Source organism: Barbus barbus (genome assembly GCF_936440315.1).
Source record: "Barbus barbus genome assembly, chromosome: 43".
Taxonomy (NCBI): Eukaryota; Metazoa; Chordata; class Actinopteri; order Cypriniformes; family Cyprinidae; genus Barbus; species Barbus barbus.
The window spans coordinates 15,357,813-15,384,016 of NC_136721.1; the positions used below are offsets into that span (position 1 = coordinate 15,357,813).

Below are 26,204 nucleotides of genomic sequence, written 5' to 3' on the forward strand. Positions count from 1 at the left end.
CAGCACTAAAGCCATATAATAATAGGTAGGAAACAGTGAGAGTTGACACATTAAAAACTTCTAAAAAGTTTAATTTATTAATATAATAAAACTATAATCCACACTGATGAATCCTAAAAATATAGGCCTATATAGTTATGACATCCATCTTGTGTGTGCCTGTGTGTTTGAGGGAGAAAGGGAAGAGACATGATAAATAGTTGATCTGATGATCACTGTTTCCCATAGAATCATTTCTAGGGGGGGGGGGCACAAATCACGCAGTCACGATGTCTCTCCCTGCACTCTGTGTGTGATTTGATTTTTTTTATATATTTTTTTTTCATGATGCAATTATTTACATATTAATACAAACATATACATCTCACAACAGTAGTAGAAAAGAAAATAACAAAAACAAACGAGAACGGGTATACAGAGAAAAAAAAAAAAAAATATATATATATTAGGGCCGGGACTCGATTAAAAAAAATAATCTAATTAATTAGAGGCTTTGTAATTAATTAATCGAAATTAATCGCATTTTAATCGCATATAAATATTTGACCTGAGAACAGTGAGAAGTAAGTTTTTTTTATATGGATTTTTACATTTCCCATCCCGTCCATGTTCACTGCGGTTTGTTTTTGGCTGTTTCTCAATATGCGTTCTTCAACGATTTTTTTTTTTTTTTTTTTTTTTGGATTCTTGCTGAATTTTTCTCTGGGTTTTTTTTTTATTATTTTTTTTATTATTATGAAAATCTAAAAATGTACAAGCAAAATAGGCTTTAACTGAACAAACTTAAGACATAGAAAAAAATCACAATTTCAGATACAAGGCAGACACAACTAAGTTATATACATTGTACATCATTAACATCAATAATTAAATATGATTTAGAAATAAACTAAATAAATAAATAAAACAAATAAATAAAAAGAAAATACAGAAGGGGTTACAATATATTATGAGTCACTAAATTGGTTGAAAAAATTAGCTAATGTAATAGCTTTATTACTTTCAAGTGTATGTAGAGAAGAAGCAATAATTCTAAGCTCATTTATGAAATGAGGTATGCGTTCTTCAGCGATCTTGCGTCCTTGTGTTCTCGTTCTACGTCATCATTAACCGTCGAAGTTCAGTTCCAATTCTCAAGAACGCAAGCATAGATATATATAGAATGACAACGCAAGTACAGAGGATGCATGAAAGTGCCCGGATATGTTCTTGAAACTGAGGATGCATCGAGTGCAGACTTGAGAGAATCGAGCCGTTAGAAATCCCAGAAAACGCTGTGGGTGGCCGGTGTACGTAAGCCTGTAAGCTTTAAAGTCGCTCTCACAAATACTTAACGGCTCTTCAAGTTGAAAGTAAACATTTATCGTTTTGTTTTGGTTAATTTTAATAAAGTTATAAGACCCGGAGAAAGTCTGCATTTTTATTGGCATATTAAAATGAATCTGAACAGTAAAACATATAACGCTGTAAAATAAAACAATACAATTATATGAAAGTAATATCTATAATAGTATGAAATGTTTTAATAAGTTATGACATTTTGTAATATTTATTGTTCATTGGCCGTTTCTTATGCTGAGACTATGCGGTCAGTTAAGCAGGACATCTCAGTTCTCATAAGTGTGCGTTCTGTGTTCTCGCGTCCTTCCGAGTTCGTTCTTCCAAGGAAGCCTGGCAAGACCGGTCTCCACGAGAACGCAAGTCCGTTCTTTGCGTTCTTGGAATTCTGAACGCTAGTTGGTGCTCCAGTATAATCGGTCCGCCGAAACTCATCCAGTGAGAAACGTTCCGTGGTGCAAAAATAAGTGCGATTAAAATGCGTTAAAAAAAATTAACGCGTTATTTTTGTGTAATTAATTAATCTAAATTAACGCGATAAAGTCCCGGCCCTAATATATATCTCTTTGCCAGGGAAAAAAACCGATATACATATATATATTAATTAACCAAATTAAACTGACATAATGCTTCATAGGTTTTTATAGCTTTTCTGTTTCTAATATTGTGCAAATTGGTACCATATAGTTTAATTTCTTTAATAAAATGTTCAGTTTGGCTTAGCTTTAGCCCATTTCTTTACATGAATATGATACTTTCCAAGTAAAATAATTAGTTGTGTAAGAAAAGAAATTGTACTTCTAGAATCAATGTTATCTTGTACAAAAACAAAAATGGCATCATACATTATATGTATTACTGTTCCAAACATCCTAGAGAAGAAGTTAGAGACATCTACCCAAAATAATCTTGAGTATATACACTGAAAAAAAAGACGAGTTACAGATTCTTTAACAACACCACAAAAATCACAGGAGTTTTCCATATCCAATTTGAACCGTTCAAATAATTCTTTAACAGGGTAAATTCTGTGTAATATTTTAAAAGATACCTCTTATACTTTATTACTGATGAAAAACTTATTTATTGACCATACTTTCTTCCACTCAATGTTTTCATATTTAGATGAAAATTTAACACTTCAAATTCTTTACTATTATTTAAAATATCTTTTCGTAAGTAATGAGTTTTTCTTTTCCAAATGAAGTCATAGAGAATCTTATCCAAATCCTTAACAACATTCTTTGGAACTTCCATTGACATTGATACATATACAGACCTTGAAATCCCTTCTGCCTTTGACAGTAAAATGCCACCCATTATGGACAAATCTCTCAGTAACCATGTATTATATCTTTTTTTAATCTTTTCAACAATAGGCTTAAAATTTAATTCATTTCTTTGCATCAAATCTATACATATTACTATACCAAGGTATGTTACAGTGTCTTTAATTGGTATTCCTTTCATTTCTTTCAAAGAACATTCTTTAAGAGAGAATACAACGGACTTACTCTTATTCATCTTTAAACCAGAGACCTTAGAAAATTCATCTATACAATTTATAACACGCTCCACTTCTTCACTGTTTTTGACAGAAATTGAGGTGTCATCTGCTAACTGACTGAGTTTAATCTCTTTGTCAAACACTGAGATTCCATGAAAACTAGCTTTTTTGATATGAGTGGCCATCACTTGCACAGCTAATAAAAAAAGAAGAGGCGATATAGGGCACCCTTGCCTTATCCCACGGCCCATATTAAATCTCGGACAGGTACCATGAGTTAACTGGACTGAGCTATTACAACCATTATAAAGAGTTTGAATAGCTTTTTGAAAAAACATACCAAAGCCAAAAAAATCTATAACTTTGAACATAAAAGAATGTTCAATAGTATCAAACGCTTTATAAAAGTCGATAAATAATATTAAACTATCATCTGATATAAAATGTCTGTAATCAATTAAATCAAGAATTAATCTAATATTATTTCCAATATAGCGTCCTTTCAAAAAACCTGATTGTTCTTCATCAATTATCATTTTTAGACATTTTTTAAGTCTTTTTGCAAATATATGTGAATAAATTTTGGTGTCATGTTTAATAAACTAATTGGTCTCCAATTGTCTAAATAGAACTTATCTTTGTTAGGTTTTGGTATAAGTGTAATTACTCCTTGTTTTAGTGAAGAAGCAAGTTCTCCAAAATCAACTGATTCTTTAAAAACAGCAAGTAAAAAAGGTGCAAGAATATTACAAAAAGTTTTATAAAACTCCCGTCAACCCGTCGCTGTGACAACAAAAATCATTATGTTTCAACAAACTATTATTTAATTTCCAATATCCTCTCTTAACCCTATTTGACTGACTACCTAGAAAGTTAACTTTAATTGATATGCCTTTGTGATCAGTTAAAACAGATGGTTCAATAGTCACAAATTCTACCTTATCTTTTATATGCTCCGAAATAAGCCAAAAATCAATACGTGATTGCAGAGATCTGTCCTTATTACTCCATGTATACGTGAGAGAAGTTGGATTCTTACACCTCCAAATATCAAATCTATTACATTTATACTACTGTCAACTTTAGGGGGCCATCTATCCTGTCTTCCATCAAAAACAGTGTTGAAATCACCACCCCAAATTACTTCAGCAGAAGGGAATTTTGAGTGTAAACGATTAATATGTCCCTCAATATCTTGAAAGATTAATCCATTCACTTTTTATTGTTGGTGGCATAAATGTTTACGATGATAAATTTAACCTGATTTATTTCAACAAGAATAATGATCCAACGACCTTGATCATCTGTCTTGTGACTTATTACCTTCCCTGAAAACGTATCCTTTAAAACAGCGACACCTCCTGTTCTATTTGAAACACCAAAAGAAAACCACATGTCAGAACCCCCCTGACTTTTCCAAAATAATACATCTTCTTTGCAGGCATGAGTTTCTTGAATGAAACAAAAATCAGCTTCTTTACCTTTACAAAACAGAAGCAGAGCTTTTCTTTTTAGCATGTCTCGTATACCCCTGGCATTAACAGAAAATATTGTTATTGACATAAACTCGAACAAGAGAGAACAAACCTTAACAGAACAGTTAGGTGAACAGTAAGCGAATTAAGGTTGAAAGTGTTGAGAGTGTATAGAGAGGGTACTCTTACTCCCATCTTTTCAAAGATCAGTCACAGCTAGTCCTAAAATCCTGTTTGCTTCAATTTGAGCAATAAAATAAAATGACAAAGTCTTGTAGGCTTAAGATCCCATTACACTTGAATAGCCTATATATTAAGATGATGATAAAAACTAAAAACAACATTTTTTTTTCACTTTTTAAAAGAATTATAGTAAAGCAAACAGAGTTTACGTATTACAGTAGTATAAGATTCAAAACCCCTATTAAAGAGAGCAATGATTTAAATCTTAATTTCTTTACCATCAACTATTGCCTTGATTCCAACAAAGAAGGCTCTTTTGCCTTCTTTCCGTGCTTCGATCGATGGCCAAAGCAGATTCCGCGTAGCCCTGTCTTTGACCGCGAGGTCTTCTTTGAAGTACAACTTGTTCTTCTTGAGAAAGTCATTTCCTTTTGCTCCTTTCCATGTGAGGTCCCGCGCTGTCCTGGAAGTTAATCGTATTATCACCGGCCGTGATTTCTTTCCCTTGCCACTGTCTGCGTTGGGTCTTCCAACTCGATGAGCAATGTCCACATTGCTGGTCACAAAGTTGCGATCTTCCTCGACAACCACCTCTTTGCAAATGTCCATCACCCGAGTCTTGACGTTATCCTCTGCACTTTCGGTCAGCCCCTCCAATCGTAGAGTCCATCTCCGACAGTACCGATCCTGGTCGTTTAGTCTGTCCTCCAATTCAGAGATGCGATTCTGGTTTGCTTCATTTTTGCTTTTCAAATCTTCGTTCTCCTTACGAATGTCGAATATTTCTGAATGCACCACTTCCAGCGCTTCCTTTAACAGGTTGATGCTGTTCGAGTTTTCTTTTACCATGTCTTTTATTTCTTCGGATGACTGTCTGATTATCTGAATGATGCTTTGCTGCACCTGACTTAACGTTAAGTCATCCGTTGCATCACCTTTAGGGCCTGAGTAGCATTTTGTGTTGTTTATTTATTTATTTAATACTTATACTTGCTATTAGGCCGTAACCTTGAACACGGGTTCTACAGAATACAACACAACACTAAAATACAACACTAAAAACAATTCTACGTCTAATTCTAACTTTTTTTTTTTTTGCAAATAGTGCAATAGAATTAGACGTAGAATTGTTTTTAGTGTTGTATTCTTTTATATGAACCCGTGTTCAAGGTTACGGCCTAATAGCAAGTATAAGTATTAAATAAATAAATAAGCAACACAAAATGCTACTCAGGCCCTTCACTTCAAAATAAAACAACATTTTGTACTCCATAAATCTAAAAAAACAAATAGACACAAAACCTTTGATATAGTCACCATACAATGCCATAGATCATTATTTTCCAGACACAAAATTTGATCAAATTTTCTGTTCAAGTGAACATAGATGTAAACATTGTTCAATCAACTTAATTAGCATGCTGAATTTAAAATTGGTGCAAATGTGTACATTTATTAGAAAGTTATGAAAACAGTTCAGACTTTTGCAGTGTAATATTTACAAAAACACAAGTAAATGAGAAAATTAAGACTGGTTCACTGATCTATAATGTTCTCTATTATAGATCAGTGGACTGGTGACAAAAATGCAAATTAGTTTCAGATTGATTTCAGCTTGATCAAACGCATGACAGGAAAAAGAAAGTGAAAGTCTTTGGAAACCTATATTTGGAGGCCAATTTGGGCAAAAAGCCATTTATTTTTACTGAGGCAAGGTAACTATGATATCATGATGGCACTATGCTGTTTATTTCAGCTTAATACTACATGTGTCTATACAATAAATACACTCAACATCAACAATCAAGAAGACAATCAGGGCCAGAAATAGTAAGCTGCACCAGAAGATAAGATGATGATGAGGTCTTCAGTCGTTGTCATAGATGCAGTCTGTAAAAGCAGTTTTTTGAAGGTATGAATTGATTATTTATCTGTTTTAGTAATATTGTCTGCATTCTACCAGTTTTAAATTACATCCCATCTAGTAGGAGAAGTAAAATGTTCAGATTAATGAATTTGTCACATACCATCTCCAATGTCATCATAGACCTCATCACTGAAAAGGAAAGTACAAAATTTAGTTTTGCACATTCACACATTGACAAAACAATTTATTAAAAAAAAAACTTTCAGAGTAGCTTACTCTGTGTGGATGTTGCTGACTGATACATATCCAACTGAAAAGTAATTTTTACAAAGTCATCATTACTAATTGTCCTGGTGTAGGTCAAGTCTCATATGGAGTCACATATAATGTAACTTACATTTGCCCTCCTTGTTCCTACAGATGAATTTGTCAGGGTCAGATTTGCTGATGACATCCACAGTCTCCCCAGCTTGTACAGTCAGGTCTTTCCCACTTCCCTTCTTACTAGTGGCAATTGTTGCTTGATGAAGTACCTGAATCTCACCATCGTACTGGTAAAGTAAATGCCAAATTGTTTGCTTATAAATTCAATTAAGAAAGCACTCTGTGTTTACAGGTCACTCAGAATGAATCCATACGCACCTTAAACCTTTTTCTAAATTCCTTTTCTTCTTTCTCAAACTTCTTTTGCTTCTTTGGGTCCTCATGCACTTTGGTCGCCTTAGATTTCATTTGAGGAAGACTGTGATAAGGAAATAGCATTATCATCAAGAATGATTTAAATATGCTAATATAGAGTAGTACATTTTAAGAGTTGAAATCGTTATATTCCATCATCTTAATTGTAACATTAATGGTAAATCGGTAAGACCTGTTTACCTGCTAGGTGATGGAGCGGGAGTGAATGCATCAACATCATCATATATGTCTTGGGCGTCTGTGTTGTAAAGACATTTGAAGAGAAAAGAATTCACAGTGGGTTTCATAGTTAATTGGAAGGCGTGGTATAGGAATAAAAATAATTTTACCTTGATTACCTTCAGGTGTAAATTGTGCAGGGGGAGGAATGCTGAAACAGATTGTTAGAAGTATATAAATATTTGATCATTTTATGGGGAAAAGCCACTAAACTGATTTAATTTAAAATGAAATCATTTCCTGTAAGAAAAAAGCAAAATCAAGGGAGGTTGAAGTCTTGGGAAAAGGACACAGCAATATTAAATCATCCACATCTAGTAATGTTATAGTTAGAAACGATTAGAAAAGCATTAATAACAGGAGGCTCGGAAGAATTTCCTTGAAGGAGTTATTTGGCATTTTCACACAGATCGGATTGATTGTGAAATGAACCATTAATCAGTTTGCTTTGTTAGAACAAATGGTTGCAGTTGTAAATACAATTGTGATTGGAAATCAAAAAGTAACATTGCCTGATTCGATCTTACTAATGTAAAAATTACTCGTTATTGTGGACTTGGCTTTTTCTCCAGTCAACCGAGCTTTTGAGCATGTCCAAGAAGTTGCGCGGTTTTAAGAGAGACCTGGGATCTCCAATGCTATGGTTTCAGAGGAATGTAGTATGGGTGAGACAGATCCATAATACGAGTGGCCAAACAACAAACCCAGTAATGCAGGCACACACATACAGTATAATGCACAGAGCAAACATTATATGATATGATATGATATGATTTGTTCTTACCTGTTTGGATTAAGATTTGAATCGGGTATATCATCATACAAATCATCATCTGGTGGTGGAGGTAAAACAACTAAAAACAGCAGAGGGCAGACTTGAAACTGTTCCATTTATACTTTAAAGTATTAAACAAACCTTACAGTCAAGTAGTTGGAAAAAGGATTAGTTGTATTAAAACTTACCCCGCTGCCCATTCATATTCCTGAAATATGAAAGAGAAATATAAATTCTCTGTAACACTTTAGTATAGGGACAATTCTGACTATTAACTAGTTGCTTATTAGCATGCCTATTATTATTGTCATAGAATTTTTATTGCACAAAATTGCACTTTTACATTTTATAATATTCACATCCTACCCAACCCAATGATCCCAAACGAAAACAGAAGGACATATGAAAAAGGTTCAACTACATAATTAATAGGGGAAATAAATAAATAAAAGGAAAGAAAAATAATAAATTAAAATATAATAATAACAATAATAATACAAAATGTGTGTTATTGTAGGAATCGATGTAACTGGGTCAGAAACATAAAGTAATAAATCATCAGCGTATGGGGCTATGCTCGTTCCCTTGTGGAGTATACCCTGAAATAGAGGAAGTGTTCTAAGTGCTATTGAGAGCGGCTCAATAGCTATGGCAAAAAGTAAGGGAGAAAGAGGACATCCCTGGCACGCACCATGTGACAAGGTAAAATAACCAGATTTAACGATGTTGGTATACATGGAAGCTTGAGGTTCAACATATTATAAACGAATCCAAGATATTAATCCATCCCCAAAGCCAAACTGCCTTAACACTCTAAAAAGATATTCCCACTCTATCCTATCAAGCACATATTCTGCATGACCATATTCTACATCCCTAATCCCAATACCTAAATTTAACAACTACCTTACTAATTATCAGGAGCGGTTCTAGGGTGAGTGGATATCCGGGGCTTAGCCCAGAGACATTAATATATGTATCAGAATACACAGCATACACTTCAAATAAAATAGTCTATTGAAAAGTTACATTAGCTAAGTTGCTTATTTATTTATTTTTTAATGATACAAGTATAATTAATTAAAACTTGCACTTGCAAACTGCATAAATAACATTATGAGAATAATGTTTTAAATATAAAATTTAGAACATGGAAATAGAGAAAAAAAATAAAATTATACTTTTAAAAATGTGACTAAAATAACCAGTAGCCTATGTGGTAATCATGATTCTAAATTAACTTAAAGAAAATAAATAAAATATAACCACTTTGCCATTAAAAACCAAAACTGAACTTTTTTAGTGGCTGCAACAGAAGAGAGAAGAAAGACACGGGTTTGGGATAATTCTGATAATCTGTCGGACAAGGGCCAGGCCCGTGCAGGGCTCTATATTCGTTCCCTTGTTTCAATTAAAATTTCTCCCTCGGCTCGGCGGGCCCCCAATCTGCCCCGGGCCCATATGCACCTGCATACCCTGCGTACCCAGACGCTACGCCCCTGCTTGACACTGAAAGTCGGCAACAGACTAAATGCTAACCAGTCTGCTCATATAATCGCTCTAAATGCGTGTGTGTCTGCGCATATGATACCATGATTAAAAATCTAAATTTGTTGCTATACAATAACAGTAATTTTGACAGATGGTGAGATCGGTATTATGAATAGGCTACAGTAAGTTACAGATAACTGAAGTAGCAGCATTTTGCTGTTTAAGTGCTGGTTTAATAGAATTATGATGCACATGAAAACTCAGTCTTTATGCTCACAATGGTAATAAAAACATTCGGGGCTTAGGCCCCTTAGCCCACCCCTAGCGCCGCCCCTGCTAATTATTAATAAGCAGCAAATTAGGAGTTTATTGAGGCAAAGTCATATTTAATGGTTTGTTAATAGCGAGAATTGGAGCTTAAAATAAAGTGTGACCAAATTCTCATCTAAATTCGAAAAGCAGTATTTGCTGTGTAACAATTAAACTTTCTTGACTGGACTATAGACCAGAAAAGTGCTTGAAGTGGCATCCAGATCAAATCTACATTATTAGTTATTAGTAAAAATCTTTGGAATTCTGCAGAATCAATTTAAATGTGTTCCAATTTTGTTTAGAAGTGTTATAGGCTCTTACAATTGTTCGTCCATAGATTCTACGTCGTCATACACCTCTTCATTTTCCAAGCTATGAGGGAGAGACAGGCCTTTATTCTTCAAGACGCTGAAGTCGATCTCAACCATTTCCGTTTTAACATAGCCAACTGGAATATAGAGAAATGACAACTTCATCTTTTCCCAGGGGATCAGTGACCAGTTCACGTCAAATATATATATTTTTTACAATGTGAAGTCTTACATGATCCATCTTGACTCCGGCCCAACCATTTACCCTCTGGATTGTCAGTGATTCGAATTATATCAATTGATTCGCCCTTCTTAAGGGAGAGGTCATGTTTCCCACCCTTACAGTCAGCTTTAGCTTTTACCTGATGAATAACCTGCAGGGGTGTTGTTATCTGAAGAAAGAACAAACCAGATAAACACTTCTTTATAATCACCATGAACCAGAAGAGGAAACCTCAATAACTAGTTGTTGTGTAATACATGCTATATATATATATATATATTTACTTACTTTAAACTTCTTAATTGCATCTTTCTCTTTTTTCTCCCGGTCTTTCTGATTTTTAAGTTCTTTTTCTTGCTTTTTCTGAGGTTGACTTGACTCTGCAGCAGACCTGTGGTAAAGTGGACCATTAACCATTTATTAGCACACAACACAAGTATACGCTGCAGAACATAAAAATTAACCATTTGATTATTGGCAGCTAAAATGGTTTGTATCACTCTGTTCCAGGTGTGTGAGGTGACCATACCTCACCGACCATGTCAGCAATAATAGAATGAACTTAAAATGTCTTACCTACTATCATCAAGATCCTCATATATCTCACCATCACTTCCACTTCCCTAAAAGAGGTGAGACATGAGACAGTGCACCACAAACTTTCTAAAAAATTATTTGTATGCCTTCACTATGTTTCTTACCTCGTTTTTCTGGCCTGTAATGATAAAATGTGATAAAAAGTATTTAAATTAGTAAGAATTGTATTACATACACTATTGAGCTTTTATCAATTTAAAATATGGAAATTATATATATATACAGTATATATATATATATATATATATATATATATATAAACGTGAACTAGCAATGCCTTGAAAGTGGACAAGTTTGACAAAACTTTTAGGGTTCAGATCGCGCTGTATGTGGAAAATAATGCACGGCACTCAGTTCATTATTTTTAAAGTCAGAGTAAAGACATTTATAAAGTTACGGAGGTTCACTATTTCAAAATCTGTTCTTTTAAACTTTCTGTTTATGAAGAAATCTTGGATTCTTAGAATGATTCTGAAGGATCATGTGACACTGAAGATTGGAGTAATGGCTGTGGAAAATTTAGCTTTGCATCACAGGAATAAATGACATTTTTAGAATATTAAAATAGAAAACAGTTATTTTAAATATTTAAAGTAGTGGTTGATTGCGATTTGATTTGCGATTGCGATTGCGACACATGTTAAACTGCACCCCATAAACACAATCAAGCCTAAAAAAACACAGTCAACCATCCCTTTAAATTTTCACTGTATTTTTAAATGCAGTGTTGAGAGTATGGTTGTGTTAGTGAATATATAGGTCTTACCCATTCTGAAGCTATCCACATCATCATAATTCTCATCTTGAATTCTGCAGACAGATATAAGGTTGTGAATTATCACCAGATTCAGATGTTAAAGGAATTGTCATAACCTGAATCATTCGGTCACAGTGCTAAGTGAGGCATTTCTGTGGTACTCACATAGGTCCTGGATGTCGTGGGGGCAGGTTGGGACGTAAGGGCTGAGAGAGCAGGGGCGGAGGCAGCTGACTACTGGGGTGAGAGGCGGGTGGGGGAGGGGGTGTTACACTCTTTGGTCCAGGACCTGCAAGAAAATAGTTAACCTCATGAGCAGTTCACTCAAAATGTCAATTCTGTCATCATTTACGCATCCTCATGTCATACCTTTTCATACCTGTACGACTTTCTTAGCCTTTCAGAACTCAAAAGAACCCCACTGACTTACAATGTATGGACAAGAACACTCTTTGAAATTTATACTTTGGTGTTCCACAGAAGAAAGAAAGTCATGCAGGTTTGAATCAACATGGCGTTGGAATTTTTATTTTTGTTTGAACGGAAGTTTTACACAGTGCTAAGGGCAAAACCGGGTCCTATACAGGATCTCACCATTATCATAAGTTAAAAATGAAAGCTATCTCTAAAACTATGTTCCTATTTTAAATTAGCTTCCCTGTTTTTTTCACTGACTTCAGCTCTCAAGTGAAAAGAGAAACTCAAATGAGGAAGTTAGCTCAGCACATGCAGGAAATCTTGAATTTCCAATTTTTTGTTATTGCTGTTTGATACAACATGCACCTGAATGTTCGTTTCATGATGGTGTGCTCTGATGCCAATTCACATGCTGTAATAATGTACGGTGTGTTAACTATCTAAAAGATCAAAGTCAAATATGTTGCACTGTGTCAAAGTGCATAAATGATACAGTCATGTGATGTTCTTCATGTGGACTTAAATGACTGACTAAGATATGCATCTGCTTACAGTTTCTCATCTTTATGGCTTTATGGTGCTCATTGTATTGTGCATGCTTGCTAACGGTCTCAGAGGAAAGCAGAGCAGTCACAAGCAAAACCACGGAAACCACTTTGGCCCAAAGTCTACTCTACTCTGCTTGTTTATGAGCAGTGGCTGTTTTGCGTACAAAGTCTTTGTGGCTTTGATGTGACTGATGAAGTGCTCACTGCTTATTGTTTTGTTACCTCAGATGCTGCCATATAGAAAGCTTGCGCATTTTGTGCTAGACAAGCAGTACTCACTCTCTGTTGTAGCCTCTGAGCCCTTCTTGAACTTCTCAAGGTTGACTTTGGGCGGTCTGTTGGGTTTGGCAGGAGCGCTGCCCAAAGCATAGGTATTGGGTAATGGTTTCTTCTTGGGCGCCGAAGGATCATCGTTGGCTATCTGTACACGAGGTCCAGATGATTTTCTTGGGATGTTGGGTTTATTAGGCGCTACAGACTTTGAGACTGACTCATTACCACTTGGTACTTTAGCGCCTTCTTTAACACCTTCCTCTGGTTTGATAAAGCTATTTTTAACACGGAAACTTGATGGTTTCACATTAGATACCATGGAAGGTTTTGCAGCAGACTCCACATTGCTGCTTTCCTCCGGCTTCTGGCGTAGCATAGCTATGGTGCTTTTTGGTTTGGGTGCTGATGGCATTTTTGGAGGAGTGGGATTAGAGCTAGTGCTATTGTCTTCAGCTTTCGGGGCATCTTTGACCCAGGGTGGTTTTGCCATAGGAGCCATTGGTTTTGGACTCATTACCTTTGAATCATTCGCCATGATGCTTGAAGGAGGCTTCTGTAGTGGTACCTTTGGGAATGGGACCTTTGGAGTCTCAGAGTCCTGGAATGAGTCTAGTGGTTTGGGTTTAAGGGGAACTTTAAAGTTGACTTTGTTGTTCTCTTGTGTGTTTTCAAACCTAGTACCAAAAGCTTTTAACTTCGGAGGATCGTGCATGTCTGGAGCGCTTCTAGCTGTGTTGACTGTGCTCTTAGGTTTAGGGGGAATTGAGGTAGTAGTTACTCCACCGGATAGGCTACTTTCAAGAACAGGCTTCTTAGTAGCCACCGCTGGGCCTGAAGACAAGGTGGGCTGGACAGGTGGTTTTGGACGAACACCTGGAGTCCCTTCCGTAGAAACACTTCCTGCTTGGAAACGAGCCATGATAGCTTTTACGTCAGACTTGTTGTCCTGCAAGCAAAGATTTAAAGTCAAAGTTTGAGGAACCAAGACAAACCTGGGTAGAGTGTATACATCCGTATTTGTGTTCTCGTCATTCTGGTTTAGCTCTTATCTGTTCGAGATCACTATTATACATCATTTTGTTACATTTAAATGTATGTATTTTATGACAATTTTATCCAAAGCGATTTACATTAAATTCAGCATTTTTTCAGTTCACTCCCTTGAATTAAAAAAACACGACCTTGGCAACATAAAAAGTATTGTTTTGAGAGCAAAAAACGAAAAGAAATCAGATGAAAGTGCACTACCATGAGCACTACGAGCTGACGCTCTGACAAAAATCTTATTTGATCACACGGTTTTCATGGTTGACCAAAACTAGTCTACATTGCATTACCAGTGTGTCGCTCAATTGCAATTGCATAGTTTGGTTGGGTAACAATGTTTTGTAAAACTCTTTCAGAGTTTTCCTTCCTATAGGCCTCTACAATTCATAACCAGGATAGACAGCGTGACTACGATGAAGGGTTTCGGTTAGAGTGAATTTGGCGTGGAGCATCAACATTTCTTAAAAGCCTTTAAAATTAAATAAAGCACAAGTATCATAACTCTTTATCTTGCTCACATTGTTCACTGACAAGCATGCCTAGGATTGGTTGGCAATTTAAAGCAAATTAATTATGTACAAACTAAAAAAAACAATACAATATAATCTGTCCACTTTAAAAAATATATTGAAAAATATATATTTATATACACTATGAATAATACTAGGAGTAATATTAGGAAATGCTACAAACTTGACATCAAAGCAGTATAAAATACTACAACTCAAGCTTACATACTTCCAATGTCTGTCTTAGTGAATATGTTTTCTATTTAGATTTTTGAATTAGGGTTAAGTCAAGTGTATGTCTTTTGTTGTATTGTCAGTTGATTCTCTACAAACATTTATCAGATTTATGCTCATTACTTTGAATAAGCCACCTGAACCGTCTGTCTAATAAATCGAGTAAAACATGTAAAAAACAGAGACATTTGACATGTAAGTCCCATTGCAAGTTAAATATATATTTTACCTCTGATTCTGGATCTTCAGTACAACTTAGCATACTTGATTTCTCCATCAGAGCTGTTTGTAGTGAAGTGCACTGAACATGAGAACTGTCTGTGATCACACAGGAACTGAGAGCATTTATCATACCAAACTAGCAGGAAGTCGCTACAAACTCACTGTATAGTACTTGTATACAAAAGAATAAATAGATGAAAAGAAAATACTTTTTTTCTAACTGTATATGTATAATTGGTGATAGATGTGTAGACCATAGTGAAATGCAGGTTACAGCAAATGAAATGTTATTTTATAACCATAAAATAACTTTAGCTTTCAAAGCCCATTTGTCAACTAGTCGTCATTCAAATGTCACACAATTGGATGCAAATCTCTTTCTGGAAAAAAAACGTCATTTATGTGTCTGCAGTATGTTTCTGATGTGTAACCTAGCTGTTTTTTCCGGATATCTCAAAGCTACGTGTCTTTGTCCTCACAGAAACACAATCCTCTGGACCTCCTCTGGTGTTAACATGTCTAGCGATACCAAGCCATACATGAGAGACTCTGTGCGACGTGTGTGAAGCACCCTTGGTAACGAGTGTGTCTGAATCAGGACAGACCTCTCACCAGGAAGAGCTGATAAGCTCTGGACTAGCTTCTAAAGGACTGGCCTGACCCAGAGGTACACACTGTGCTGTTGACTCGCTGAGCAAAAAAAGAGAAACCGTTAGACACAGGAACTAACATTGGTCAACTAATTACAATATCACTACGCTCTTGACAAACAACAGCTCTGTAGACTTTTCTCACAAGATAAAGTTGTTTTAAACCACATACAGCACTTCTGTATATGAATATACAGTACAGGCAACACTTTTTCTTCAAATGTATGAATATATATCTTTGCATTGCTGTAAAAAATATCCTGTTACATTTAAAGTAAAAAACAGCAGCTGTGGTTGCCAGAAACTTATGTACAGACGATGCATATAGGTACATACACTATAGACAAAACACCACCAGGGTAACTGACATTAATGTAATGCAATGAACATTAACTAAATAACTGAAAATATATCAAAAAATATCCTAATGTACATTACTGATAACAAAAATAGGAAACAAATTTATTTAAAGAAAAAAGTCACTTACAGTTAATCAAGTTAATGTTTTTACTGTAGCATTTTTACCGTCTTTCTTTGTAAAAAATACCAACATATTCACAGTGACTTGCACCCTGTTGTTATAGAAATTGCATCTTGTTTAGGTTTGTTAGGTTTTAAATGGTAAGACAATAGACTGTTCAAAATGAAGACAAAAAAATATAGTTGTGGTGACATTAGACTTTGCTCCATGCACATGCATGAGAAAATATGACAGTGGAAAGTTTATATATTTTTAACTCTGATCGGAAAATCATATGGTTTTGATATCTTAGCTCAACACAAAGAATTCAAACTTGAGAGCTCAGGGTTTGGAGTTTTGTGAGAAATTTGAGTCATTATTTATTTTTTTAGTCATTTATTTTATTTTTTTATTATTGATTATGATGTTATTTATTTTAGAATTTCACTATTCTGTTTACTGTTGCCCATATTTACTGCAGAGTTGTGTCAGGAATTATTTATTATTATTATTAGTGGTATTGTCTGTCTGACTAATTGATTAACCCCAGTATACCAGTGTCCCATGATGGAGACCAGATAGACCTTTTTGGATTAATTCAGACGATGTTGCAGGATCTGAAGTAATTTTGCGTGGTTAAATAATGTAACGTGACCGTGACTGCTAGACTTTCTAGTTGCAAATGTTATATAGTTTAACATGTCCATATTTGATGTGATGAACTACACCTGTATTTACTCTGCTGGTGTGAACTTGCACCAAAAATCTTGAGACATAATTTGTTTGCAGATGCCACTTGGATTGATAATTTGTTATCTACTGCAGTGAGATCACACAAAGAGCTTGTCTGTGTCATCTCAGACATGGCCTCAGGTTCTGTGCAACTTGACATCAAACGGCTGTCATGAAAAAATCGGCTGTACTCAAATGAAGTGAAGACCCAGGGTCAGAGGTAATTGTAATTCAGGTAATTGTCAAAATAAGTGCATGTTTGTATGCAAGTGTTTTTAAAGCTAACTGTATTGATTCGTATTGCTCCAAGAAATCTTGACTTGTGATATGTTTTGAAGCATGATTTTTTTTAGAAAGTTTATTGTGTATTTTCTTTATTCCGATAGCAAAATAGAAGTCTTTTCACAATTGCTATAGTATGTCTGAAACAAATAGCATAAAATGTAATATAGTAATCAGAGAGAATATGTCTTGTGTTATTCCAACATTCAGTTTTTTTTATGCATTCAAAAATGAGTTCTAACATCTACTGAGGTAAATACAGAATCCATTTTCATTTATTTATTAATGTCCGTTACTACCAACAACAGCTGTATTGTTCTAGGCTCCCGACATGCAAAGCAGTCTCACAAAAAGTCCATAGTTCCGTTCTTTGGATAGATGATTTGTGTAATCTGTGTTTTGAATATGACACCTTGCATGTGTTAACACGTGCTTAAGAAAGAGCCAATGGATAGTGAGCGTGTATTTCTCAGATGGTTATTGAGAACCTTAGATGACCACGAAAAGGTGATTTGGGAGATCCCACATTGCGCCTGTGATACAATCTAAAACAGGTGTACTACTGTAGTTTCACTTTGTTAATGTGGTATTATTGAGCTGAAGCTGAATGGTTTGCTGTAACCACAAAGAACAAAACCAGATATAAAATTAAACTGGTCTGTGGCACAGTCTATCTATGGTTTAAAAGAGCGAGGTAAGGTGCATCTAGGCAATGAAACCAGATGGTAGAGGAATTCAAGAGAATCTTAAGTGCGTGTTCAGATGAAGAGGAACCGAGTTGTGTTGGTGAAGCAAAAACTGACCAAACATTACACAATCTTTTTTTACACAATCTAATTTTGCAAAAACACATGCTAAAATCCCCTAAATGTTCCCCAGATGAACTTTTTAAAATGTGAATTCACGTGAAATTTTGTAACAGAAGCAACATTTCATAGCAGGTTATTTTCTGCATATTATCATTACTTATTTATCTGACAAACAAAGTCTGTGATAATGAAAAATGCACGAACATACATGAACAAGAGAAAAGTAACATAAGTAATAAGTAGTATCAGATAAACTTAGTGTGCTAGGAAAGACAATTTATGCACAGAAAAACTCCTGCAGCCTCACCATCTGATTTCATACCATAAATTTCTCTGAACCAATATCTCTAAAAACTGCCATGAAGTTTGCAAAGTTAAAAACACTGATCAATACTATGTAACAATTCAGGAATGAAACCAGAAAGAAAACTCACCATGGTGGTGGTAGAGCCAAAAATGATCCTCTTCTAGATGTTCACATGGACTGCTAGCTCTCAACCGGACTGATGAATGTGTTTCTGTTTGCTTCTGTTTATTTGTGACTGTAAAAGGCCTGCCCACTCCTGGCTACTTCCCCTATCTTCTGGCAGACCGCTGCACTGTCATCACAGGAAGCCATATCTCTCTCCTCATCAAATCTATTTGCCTATCCCGTACTGCACAATTGTTCTTTCTATACTCACATGCTTCTCTGCTCAGCATGATGAATGAATACTACAAGAACACATATGTCGAAAAGCATTTTTGTTTTATTTTTTTCTTTATTTTATGAACCCTCATTGTTGACAGGAGTGATAATGACATTTTAAAAAATATATATAGAAATAGAATGTTCAAAAATAACAATTCAGGTAAAACATTTTTCAAATAAATTAATACTTTTATTTAGCAAGAATGCATTAAATGGATCAAAAGTGACAAATGCATTGATAATGTTACAAAAAAATTATATTTCAAATAAATGCTGTTCTTTCCATTCATCATAGAATCCTGAAAACAATGTATTACGGTTTTAAATATTACACAGGACAAGTGTTTTTGCCTTTCTTATGCACCAAATCAACATACTAGAAGGAAAATTAGAGGTAATTTTAAAAACATAATTGCTGCTTAAAAAAATAATATTTTCCATATATGTGTATGTTATGTAGCAGTATTATATTAAGAAAAATGTTGTTTATATATATTAGTGCTGTCAAATGATTAATCGCATCCAAAATAAAAGTTTATGTTTACATAATGTGTTTACTGTGTATATTTATTATGTATATATAAATACACACTCATACAGTATATATTTTGAAAAAAATTACATGTAAATATTTATATTATACATAAATATATTTACTATACAAAATATTTTTTTCTTAAATATATACATGCATGTGTGTATTTATATAGAAATAATGAATATACACATACACACATATTATGTAAACAAAACTTTTATTTTGGATGTGATTAATCGCTTGACAGCACATATAATCACGGTGCACACACGAGGAGGATACAGGAACACGCAGACAAGTAGTAAACTCAAAATAACAGTCTTTAATCAAATCCAAACAAGGCAGGGCAAGACAAGGCTGACACAGACAGGAACACCGGGGAGTAACGAGTAGACCAGACGAAATCAAACTGAACAGACAGGACTATAAATACACAGGATAATCATAGATAATGAGACAAACACAGCTGGATAGAATTAACTAATAATCACATTAAACAAGGACAGAAAACAAACAAAATATGGACACAAGAGGCGGGAACACGTGACACACACAACAGAGGACAGACATATATATTATATGAATATAAATATGCATGTAAATATTTTCTAAATATATACTGTATGTGTGTGTATTTATATATACATAATAAATGTACACAGTACACTCACATATATTATATAAACAAAAACTTTTATTTTGGATGCGATTAATCGTTGCCCAGCACAACAAAAATTTTTACCAATTACCAACAGTAGTGTAACTCAATACTCTTAAGACATAAGACACTCAGACATTTTTTACAGCTTAGAAAACTAGCCTTTAATGTAAACAGATTTTAAAAACAAGAATTTCACGCAATGTCTTTTAGCTATACTTAAGCATAGTAGCATGTGCAACCAAGTGCAGGGAAGTGAAATTTTACAGGACACAGCAAACAACAGGTCAGATGGCTGTATGAATTTCATACAATACCTATTTATAGAGGTAAAGTTTTGCATCACATAATATGGGGATGACAAATGTACAAATGCATGCTATGTACACAATATGCATGTCTAATGTCTTTGTTTTGACGACTTTTAGTCCTCAGATCTGTGGTACAAGTAGCTGTCCTCTGTCTCTTCTGTGTAACCATGGTAAGTACCAGTGTTCTCATCTGGACAGTGAATTCCAAGAGTTTGTTGTAGTTTCTGTTCCTGTTGTCGCAATTCCATAGAGTCCACAAGGTCATAGATGCTTCCCAGGGACCACATTGGAGATGGGAACCAGGCCTTTACATCTCCGTCCTTACCCACCACCAGCACACTGAAGTAGTCACGGTTTAACTTCAGCTGATTTCTGAGACTCTCCACCACATCCCGTGAAAGCGTCTCCTTCTCAGGTTGACTTTTCCCTGTAGGTTATGATCAATATTTCATAGCCATTCTATAATATTTGATGTTACAGCTTTATGTATTACTTGCAAAAAATTAGGAAAATTAGATTTTAAATCTCACCATTCAATGGAAAAAACTCCACTGTTCCTGAAGCTGTCGATCCAGTACCCACAATCTTCAACAAGGCAAAATGACGAATACCTGTCCATGTGGATTCAATTTTAAGTTAGGTTGCCATATGTACAGTATAATATATAACATTTTACATTTACATTTAGTTATTAACAAATGAGGACAATAGAAGCAATCAAGAGCAACAACATGCAAGTGCTATGACAAGTCTAGGTTAGCCTAACGCAGTACACATAGTAATTTAACATAATTTACTCTTTAAAAAAAATAAAGGTGCCAAAAAGTTGTTTTCTCAGTGGTGGTTCCATAGAAGAACCATTTTGAGCTCCCAAAAGAACATTTTAATAATCTAAAGAAACTTTTCTCACTATAAAATAACCTTTTTTTGCAATGAAAATGAAAGGTTCTTCATGAAACCATTGATTCCAATAAAGACCCTTTAGTGTATCACTGTTAATTTGATATTTTTTGCAAAAAAAAGCTCAGAGAACATGAAGCATACAGTACCCAGTGGACACTCCTGTCCATTAAGCGCCTGAAGCTGTTGATGGAATGAGTAGTCATCTACAGTAGGTGCTGAGATGATTAGAAGTCTTCGTTTGGACATAAATCTGAAAATTCACATATGATAATCAGAACAATTGGAATGATTAGTAATCATAGATTAAAGCATTGGGAAACTCATGGTATTTACCTCAGAAGCGAGTTCTCCTCTTGATTGTTCATTTCTGCTTTAGAGCAGGGTGATGGAAGTTTTCTCTCCTCTTCCTTCTCAGACTGACGTGATGGAAAGCTATCAATGTAATCCAGTAAATCAGAAGGAGCTGTTGGCTTGTTGAAAATCCTGTTAAGCTAAAACCACAAGAAGTATGCTTTTGATTTGGTAGTCTGTCAAAGTCACTGTGAATAAGGAGAAAATACGTGTTCTTACATTAGGCCTCAGGTCATAGTCAGTTAACACCATTGAGAAGTTTTTGGAGTCCAGCCCATATTCTCTGCGGATCTCGCTGATTAACTCAGGGTTTCTGAACTTTTCTGGCAGGGATGCTTGTGGAGACTCAGAATCTGTTTCAAAAGAAGCAACATGATTTTTACATTCAATTGTGCTAAACAATAAGCGCACCACAAATGCATAAGCTAGAACGATCTGGTTGCACTTCATTTAAACGTTATTAACTACACAGCAAAACAAATATGACTCAATTATGAACAAATGGCTCTTAACAGTCGGATCTTTTAAGGGAATCAAAAACACACAGCGACAAAACAGGTTCAAATCACAAACAAATGATTCTTTTGAACTGGTTCTTTTAAGTGATTCCATAACATACAATGTGATAAAAGTGGTTCAATTCATGAACAAATGGCTCTTTTGAGGGAACTCTGTATCCACACAGCCCTGAGAGACTCTGCCTCTCTAAGACATCCCTTTTATGTTACAGACCTGATGTCAATTAACTTAATAAGCTTCATAAATATGTTCACAAGTGGTTTACTTTATGTACAATGTGCAAAAAGGTGTTTATACATTACCTTGTTGGTAGTGTTGAATGTGTAGCATAGGATTACGTTCTGAACCCTTGATGGACAGCACTGAGACCTTTCTTTGGGAAAACTCACAGCTACGTAGCTCATTATCATCCCTCTGTTTGATATACTGACTTGAGACATCACTTGGGGATGAAACCAACTATGCAACACACACACACACACACACACAACATAATAATCAGATATACTCTTCCCAGGAGATCTACAAATAATTATGGATCATTTTAGCAATCAAGATCTTACAAGAAGTCTTCTTCTCCCGTTGAGGTTTTGCATGAATTCTTTAAGAGCTGCCTTTTCCTTATCAACTGCTTCTCGTTGTGACTTCCTCCTCCCTCCTTTCCCCTTTTTCTTCTTGCCATCCTTTCCTTTGTCTTTCTTTTTGGAGCTTGAATGGTCAACGGTTTGCTCTCCTTTGAACTCCTCATTGAGGTTGTCAAAATGTAATTTTGCTTCCGAAGCTTTTTTCACTTCTGTTTCTGGTTCTGAGTGTCTGTCACTATCTGGAGTTTTCTTCTGGTCATCGTGCTTCAGCCTCTCATTTCCACCAGATCCAGATTTTGAACCTGCTTTAGCTGATGGTTTTCCATTGCCTGAGCTGCCTGTCGTTTTACGGATGACGAATCGTGAGCGTCCGTTCAAAATATCTTGTACTTTGTTTCTCAAAGTTGCCTTTTTGTAAAGACGTGTCTTGTGTGTCAGAAAGATGGATGTGGTATTCGCATGCCTCTGTGGGCTAAAGGTCCTACGCTTGCCAGAACCCTGTTTCTTCACCACTAACCTCTTCTTTGTGATCTTGCATTTCACTGGTAACCCCTTTCTTGCGACCTTTTCCAACTTTCGCACAGGCAGCTGGTCGATGACCTCAAGAATGGCCTCAACGCGAACTGGGTAAGGAAATCTCTCACTAACCCTCATGTTCTTCTTCAGAATCAGCATGGAGAAGGTATGGTCCTCCAGCTCAAGGTAATGGAGAAGTTTGCTTACCATTTCAGAGTCCATAACCACCACAGTGGCTTCTCCTTGCAAGGTCGTACGTTGGATTTTGCCTTCCATCATGGCGTTCTGAATAATAGTGACGATGAGTGTGTTTCTCTCTGCCAAGCGACAGTTCAGTCCTTCAGACTCCTGGATCTGCTTCTTCATCATACGCAGATAGTTGTCACTGTGCGATGGTGCAGTGATCACCCACAGGCGGTGTTTCCCGGCAAAATCAGCCAAGAAGTCAGACTCCGATGTGCTCTCGGGAGCTCCATCTGACCCAACGTCCTCCTTGGGAGTCGCAGGGCCACTTTGATTCTTTACTTGTTGTTTTCTCTTGCCTTCTTTTGCAGAAAGCACCGGGCTGTTGATCCAGTGTGCCAACAGAAGCAGGAAGATCCACAGACGAGACATATCGAGACACTCTCCACTAACCGACAGAGTGAGGAGGCAGAGAGAGAAATAGCAGCTTCTGGTTCACATTAGAGTTTGACCTTCTTACAGGAAACTCTTGGAATTTCTAAGCTTCAAAGCAATGGTGAGCTGTGTGGCATGCGGAGCAGCTTCTTGCGCCTCATAACTTTGTGTCTGCATGGAGGATGAACTGTTGTAGAAGAAGAATGAAAGGGCAGGATGAAACCCAATCCCTTTACAACTTCACTGTGACTTGATCTTAGTTGTCAACATTTCATTTACTTTGGCTATTGCTTTAGTAGACAATATTATTGCAGAGTATATCTCGACAGTTTTAGTATATTTTCGTAACAGCACATATAATCACGATCAGGATACAGGAACACGCAGACAAGTAGTAACAGACATTTTTTTTAACAATAATTCACAAAGGCAATTCTTCAATTCAAAGACAAAGTCTTCATTGTCTTGGTTCATTCTCTATGCATCTGCAAAACAGACATCAAAACTATGAAGATTAGTACCAGAACTCCAAAATCTTACTGTATTTCTCATTGTGAGGCTAACTTGCATGCAAATGTATACTTGATTTTGCATCACCCCCAAAAAACATAATTTTTTACACTAGTGTGACACTGTAAAATTGGTTTCTTATTAGTACACTGAAATTAGAAATGAGAAACACATTTGCTTAGAGAAATACATGTCCAACACACGTGATGTTATCAGCTAGGAAGTGAAAGAAAAGGTTGAAAGTGTAAAGCTTACTTTTAGATAGAAACTGTAGATAGCAAAGTTATTATTACTCAGGCTGACTGAAAAATAAGGTATTATGTGTTGCATTAACATCTAAATCTACATTATAACAGTATATTATACAGTATAATACAAAAGCCTTCTATTAATTAATGCATTGGATTTTTATTTGTCATAGTGCAAAGCTTAAACTTTTTTTCAGGTGTGAGGAGAAGTGTGAGAAGTGGCTGTAGCAATCTGGGTTGAAGTTAATGATTAACAGTCATGGTACACAGACATTCCACAAATGGATTTAGTTGAACAGAAACATGAGAAACACAGGGGAAACTTCAAACAGCACCAGCCAGTACTGATAGAACGTACGGAAGCGGTCTATTCAATGCAAAAGGATGTTTAATTCCATGTTTTTATTTACATGTACATGAGTTTCATTTATAAAGCAAGAAATTTTTAAAAAGCAAGAAATTATCAGGCTAAAACTTAATCAGGTCAAAAATTGTGTGGTTACAGTCCGAATATCGTCTGTGAACAGACTGGATGTATAATTGTAATTGCACGGTGTACATTGCAGCAAAAAATCAAGAGCCTAGTCATCTGAAGCTCCTTTCTTGTTCCTTTTTTTTTTTTGGAGTTCGTTGTTGAAGTATTGTCCTTGTCTGCTACCGCTCTCTGCTGGACATAAGAATCAAAAGTTGCCATCGCAGCCTATCAGAGATTTTGTCAAAAATGTTTGAAACAGAGAAAACATTTTAATTTATTTACGGTACAAACAATAACTGTGGCAACTATGGTATTGTGTTGGTAAATATGGTTACCATGATACAATTTTTCAACTCCCATTACCACGGCTCTCAACTGTCACGCATTCACCGTGAGACTCACGCATTTCAACCAGTTCACACGCTCTCACGCCACACCTTGTATTTCTCACGCTGAGAAAGGGAGAACTTGTCCCGCTATATGTACAATTAATAGACGAGGGAATACGGAGGTAAGTTCTCTGCCGAGTTCATACATGTCTCGAGTTATACGGAGTTAAATGCCACCTACCATCAGCCAATCAGAAATTAGGATGTTGTTGTTTCCGTTTAAATTACGCGATTCTGCAGCACGCGCGTTCGTTACTAAGCAACATGGATGCTCGCGCACATGGAGTGTAAATTGGAAGAGAAAGATCCGATGAATGCTGTAGGTAACCCCTTCATTTATTATTATTTTTATTTTTTTCGATTTTAAGATTCCTGGACGAAATCACTTGCCTGTGAAAAGATAGTGAAGAGCTGATTTTGGGGAATATAGCCAAATTCGTGCTAAAGTGTATTATTGATGCAGTCAAAAAACTCTCCAACTGCTTTGCAGCCAGAGCTTTAAATTATTCCTGAAAGGAAAGTACTATAGATGTTATAACAGTTGGTAAATCTGATCAAAGACAGACAAATTCATCCAAATAAAATAAACTGTTTTACATAAAAAGTATCAAAAATACAGAGAAATGTGACCCCAAACATGGCAACTGAACAGCAGTGCTCAATGTACATACTGTACACACACAGATTACAGAACTTGTCCTGAGCATGTGTGTGTGTGTGTGTGTGTGAGAGAGAGAGAGAGAGAGAAAGGGAAAGGGAAAGGGAGAGAGAGTACACATTTCAGCTTATGTTTTTTTCCTGTTGTGTTTGTTGCACATTTTGATGCCTTGATGACAGGGGTAGGGGGCTCCCATATAAGGCACTGAGGCTTCCCCACTCAAATTCAGATGCAGTGTGCTTTCCATGCAGGGTTTGAACAAAACCAAAACTAGGAACAGTCTGGCTCTGGATGGAAC

General features: G+C 35.7%; 3 protein-coding genes across 8 annotated transcripts in view; 1 reads left to right on the forward strand and 2 right to left on the reverse strand.

The window, feature by feature from the left end:
- Positions 1–5,936: 5,936 nt before the first annotated feature.
- On the reverse strand, positions 5,937–18,454 carry LOC306862173 (FYN-binding protein 1-like). 6 transcript variants are annotated; one of them, XM_079404848.1, is made up of 19 exons: positions 18,372–18,454; positions 12,999–13,938; positions 11,920–12,043; positions 11,764–11,807; positions 11,102–11,115; positions 10,977–11,023; positions 10,689–10,791; positions 10,410–10,569; positions 10,188–10,314; positions 8,252–8,271; positions 8,073–8,142; positions 7,831–7,926; positions 7,399–7,439; positions 7,250–7,307; positions 7,013–7,112; positions 6,768–6,921; positions 6,647–6,680; positions 6,531–6,559; positions 5,937–6,393 (listed from the first exon to the last, which is right to left on the reverse strand). In XM_079404848.1, the coding sequence occupies exons 1-19, from the start codon at positions 18,372–18,374 to the stop codon at positions 6,371–6,373; spliced, it is 2,187 nt and encodes a 728-aa protein (XP_079260974.1). In that variant the 5' UTR covers positions 18,375–18,454; the 3' UTR covers positions 5,937–6,370. The 6 variants fall into 6 exon arrangements, with proteins under 6 accessions (XP_079260974.1, XP_079260973.1, XP_079260972.1 ...); XM_079404847.1 differs by lacking the exon at positions 18,372–18,454 and adding an exon at positions 15,012–15,127 and having other exon boundaries at positions 7,408–7,439; XM_079404846.1 differs by lacking the exon at positions 18,372–18,454 and adding an exon at positions 15,012–15,127.
- A 1,015-nt stretch (positions 18,455–19,469) lies between these two features.
- Positions 19,470–23,647, reverse strand: LOC306862027 (coiled-coil domain-containing protein 80-like). The gene is made up of 7 exons (XM_079404609.1): positions 22,472–23,647; positions 22,211–22,367; positions 21,609–21,742; positions 21,372–21,529; positions 21,185–21,288; positions 20,666–20,746; positions 19,470–20,562 (listed from the first exon to the last, which is right to left on the reverse strand). Exons 1-7 carry the CDS (start codon positions 23,621–23,623, stop codon positions 20,249–20,251), a joined length of 2,100 nt encoding a protein of 699 aa, XP_079260735.1. The 5' UTR covers positions 23,624–23,647; the 3' UTR covers positions 19,470–20,248.
- A 1,852-nt stretch (positions 23,648–25,499) lies between these two features.
- LOC306862851 (NAD(P) transhydrogenase, mitochondrial-like) overlaps positions 25,500–26,204 on the forward strand; it is a 46,921-nt gene continuing 46,216 nt past the window's right edge. Inside the window, exon 1 of the mRNA XM_079405887.1 lies at positions 25,500–25,567. Within this exon, the coding sequence (XP_079262013.1) occupies positions 25,563–25,567 (5 nt within the window). The 5' untranslated portion in view covers positions 25,500–25,562. The remainder of the gene's footprint in view (positions 25,568–26,204) is intronic.

Bases quoted from the DNA above. Each gene is read 5' to 3' on its own strand.
- LOC306862173 (XM_079404846.1), bottom strand. From the start codon at position 15,059: ATGGAGAAATCAAGTATGCTAAGTTGTACTGAAGATCCAGAATCAGAG. The intron at 8,272-10,187 runs GTAAGAGCCTAT...TTCATATTTCAG, and splicing joins GAATCTATGGACGAACAATT to GAATATGAATGGGCAGCGGG. The intron at 8,143-8,251 runs GTAAGTTTTAAT...TGCTGTTTTTAG, and splicing joins GAATATGAATGGGCAGCGGG to TTGTTTTACCTCCACCACCA.
- LOC306862027 (XM_079404609.1), bottom strand. From the start codon at position 23,623: ATGTCTCGTCTGTGGATCTTCCTGCTTCTGTTGGCACACTGGATCAAC. The intron at 21,743-22,210 runs GTAATGTATAAA...CTTTTGAAACAG, and splicing joins CATTCAACACTACCAACAAG to ATTCTGAGTCTCCACAAGCA. The intron at 21,530-21,608 runs GTAAGAACACGT...TTGTGGTTTTAG, and splicing joins ACTATGACCTGAGGCCTAAT to CTTAACAGGATTTTCAACAA.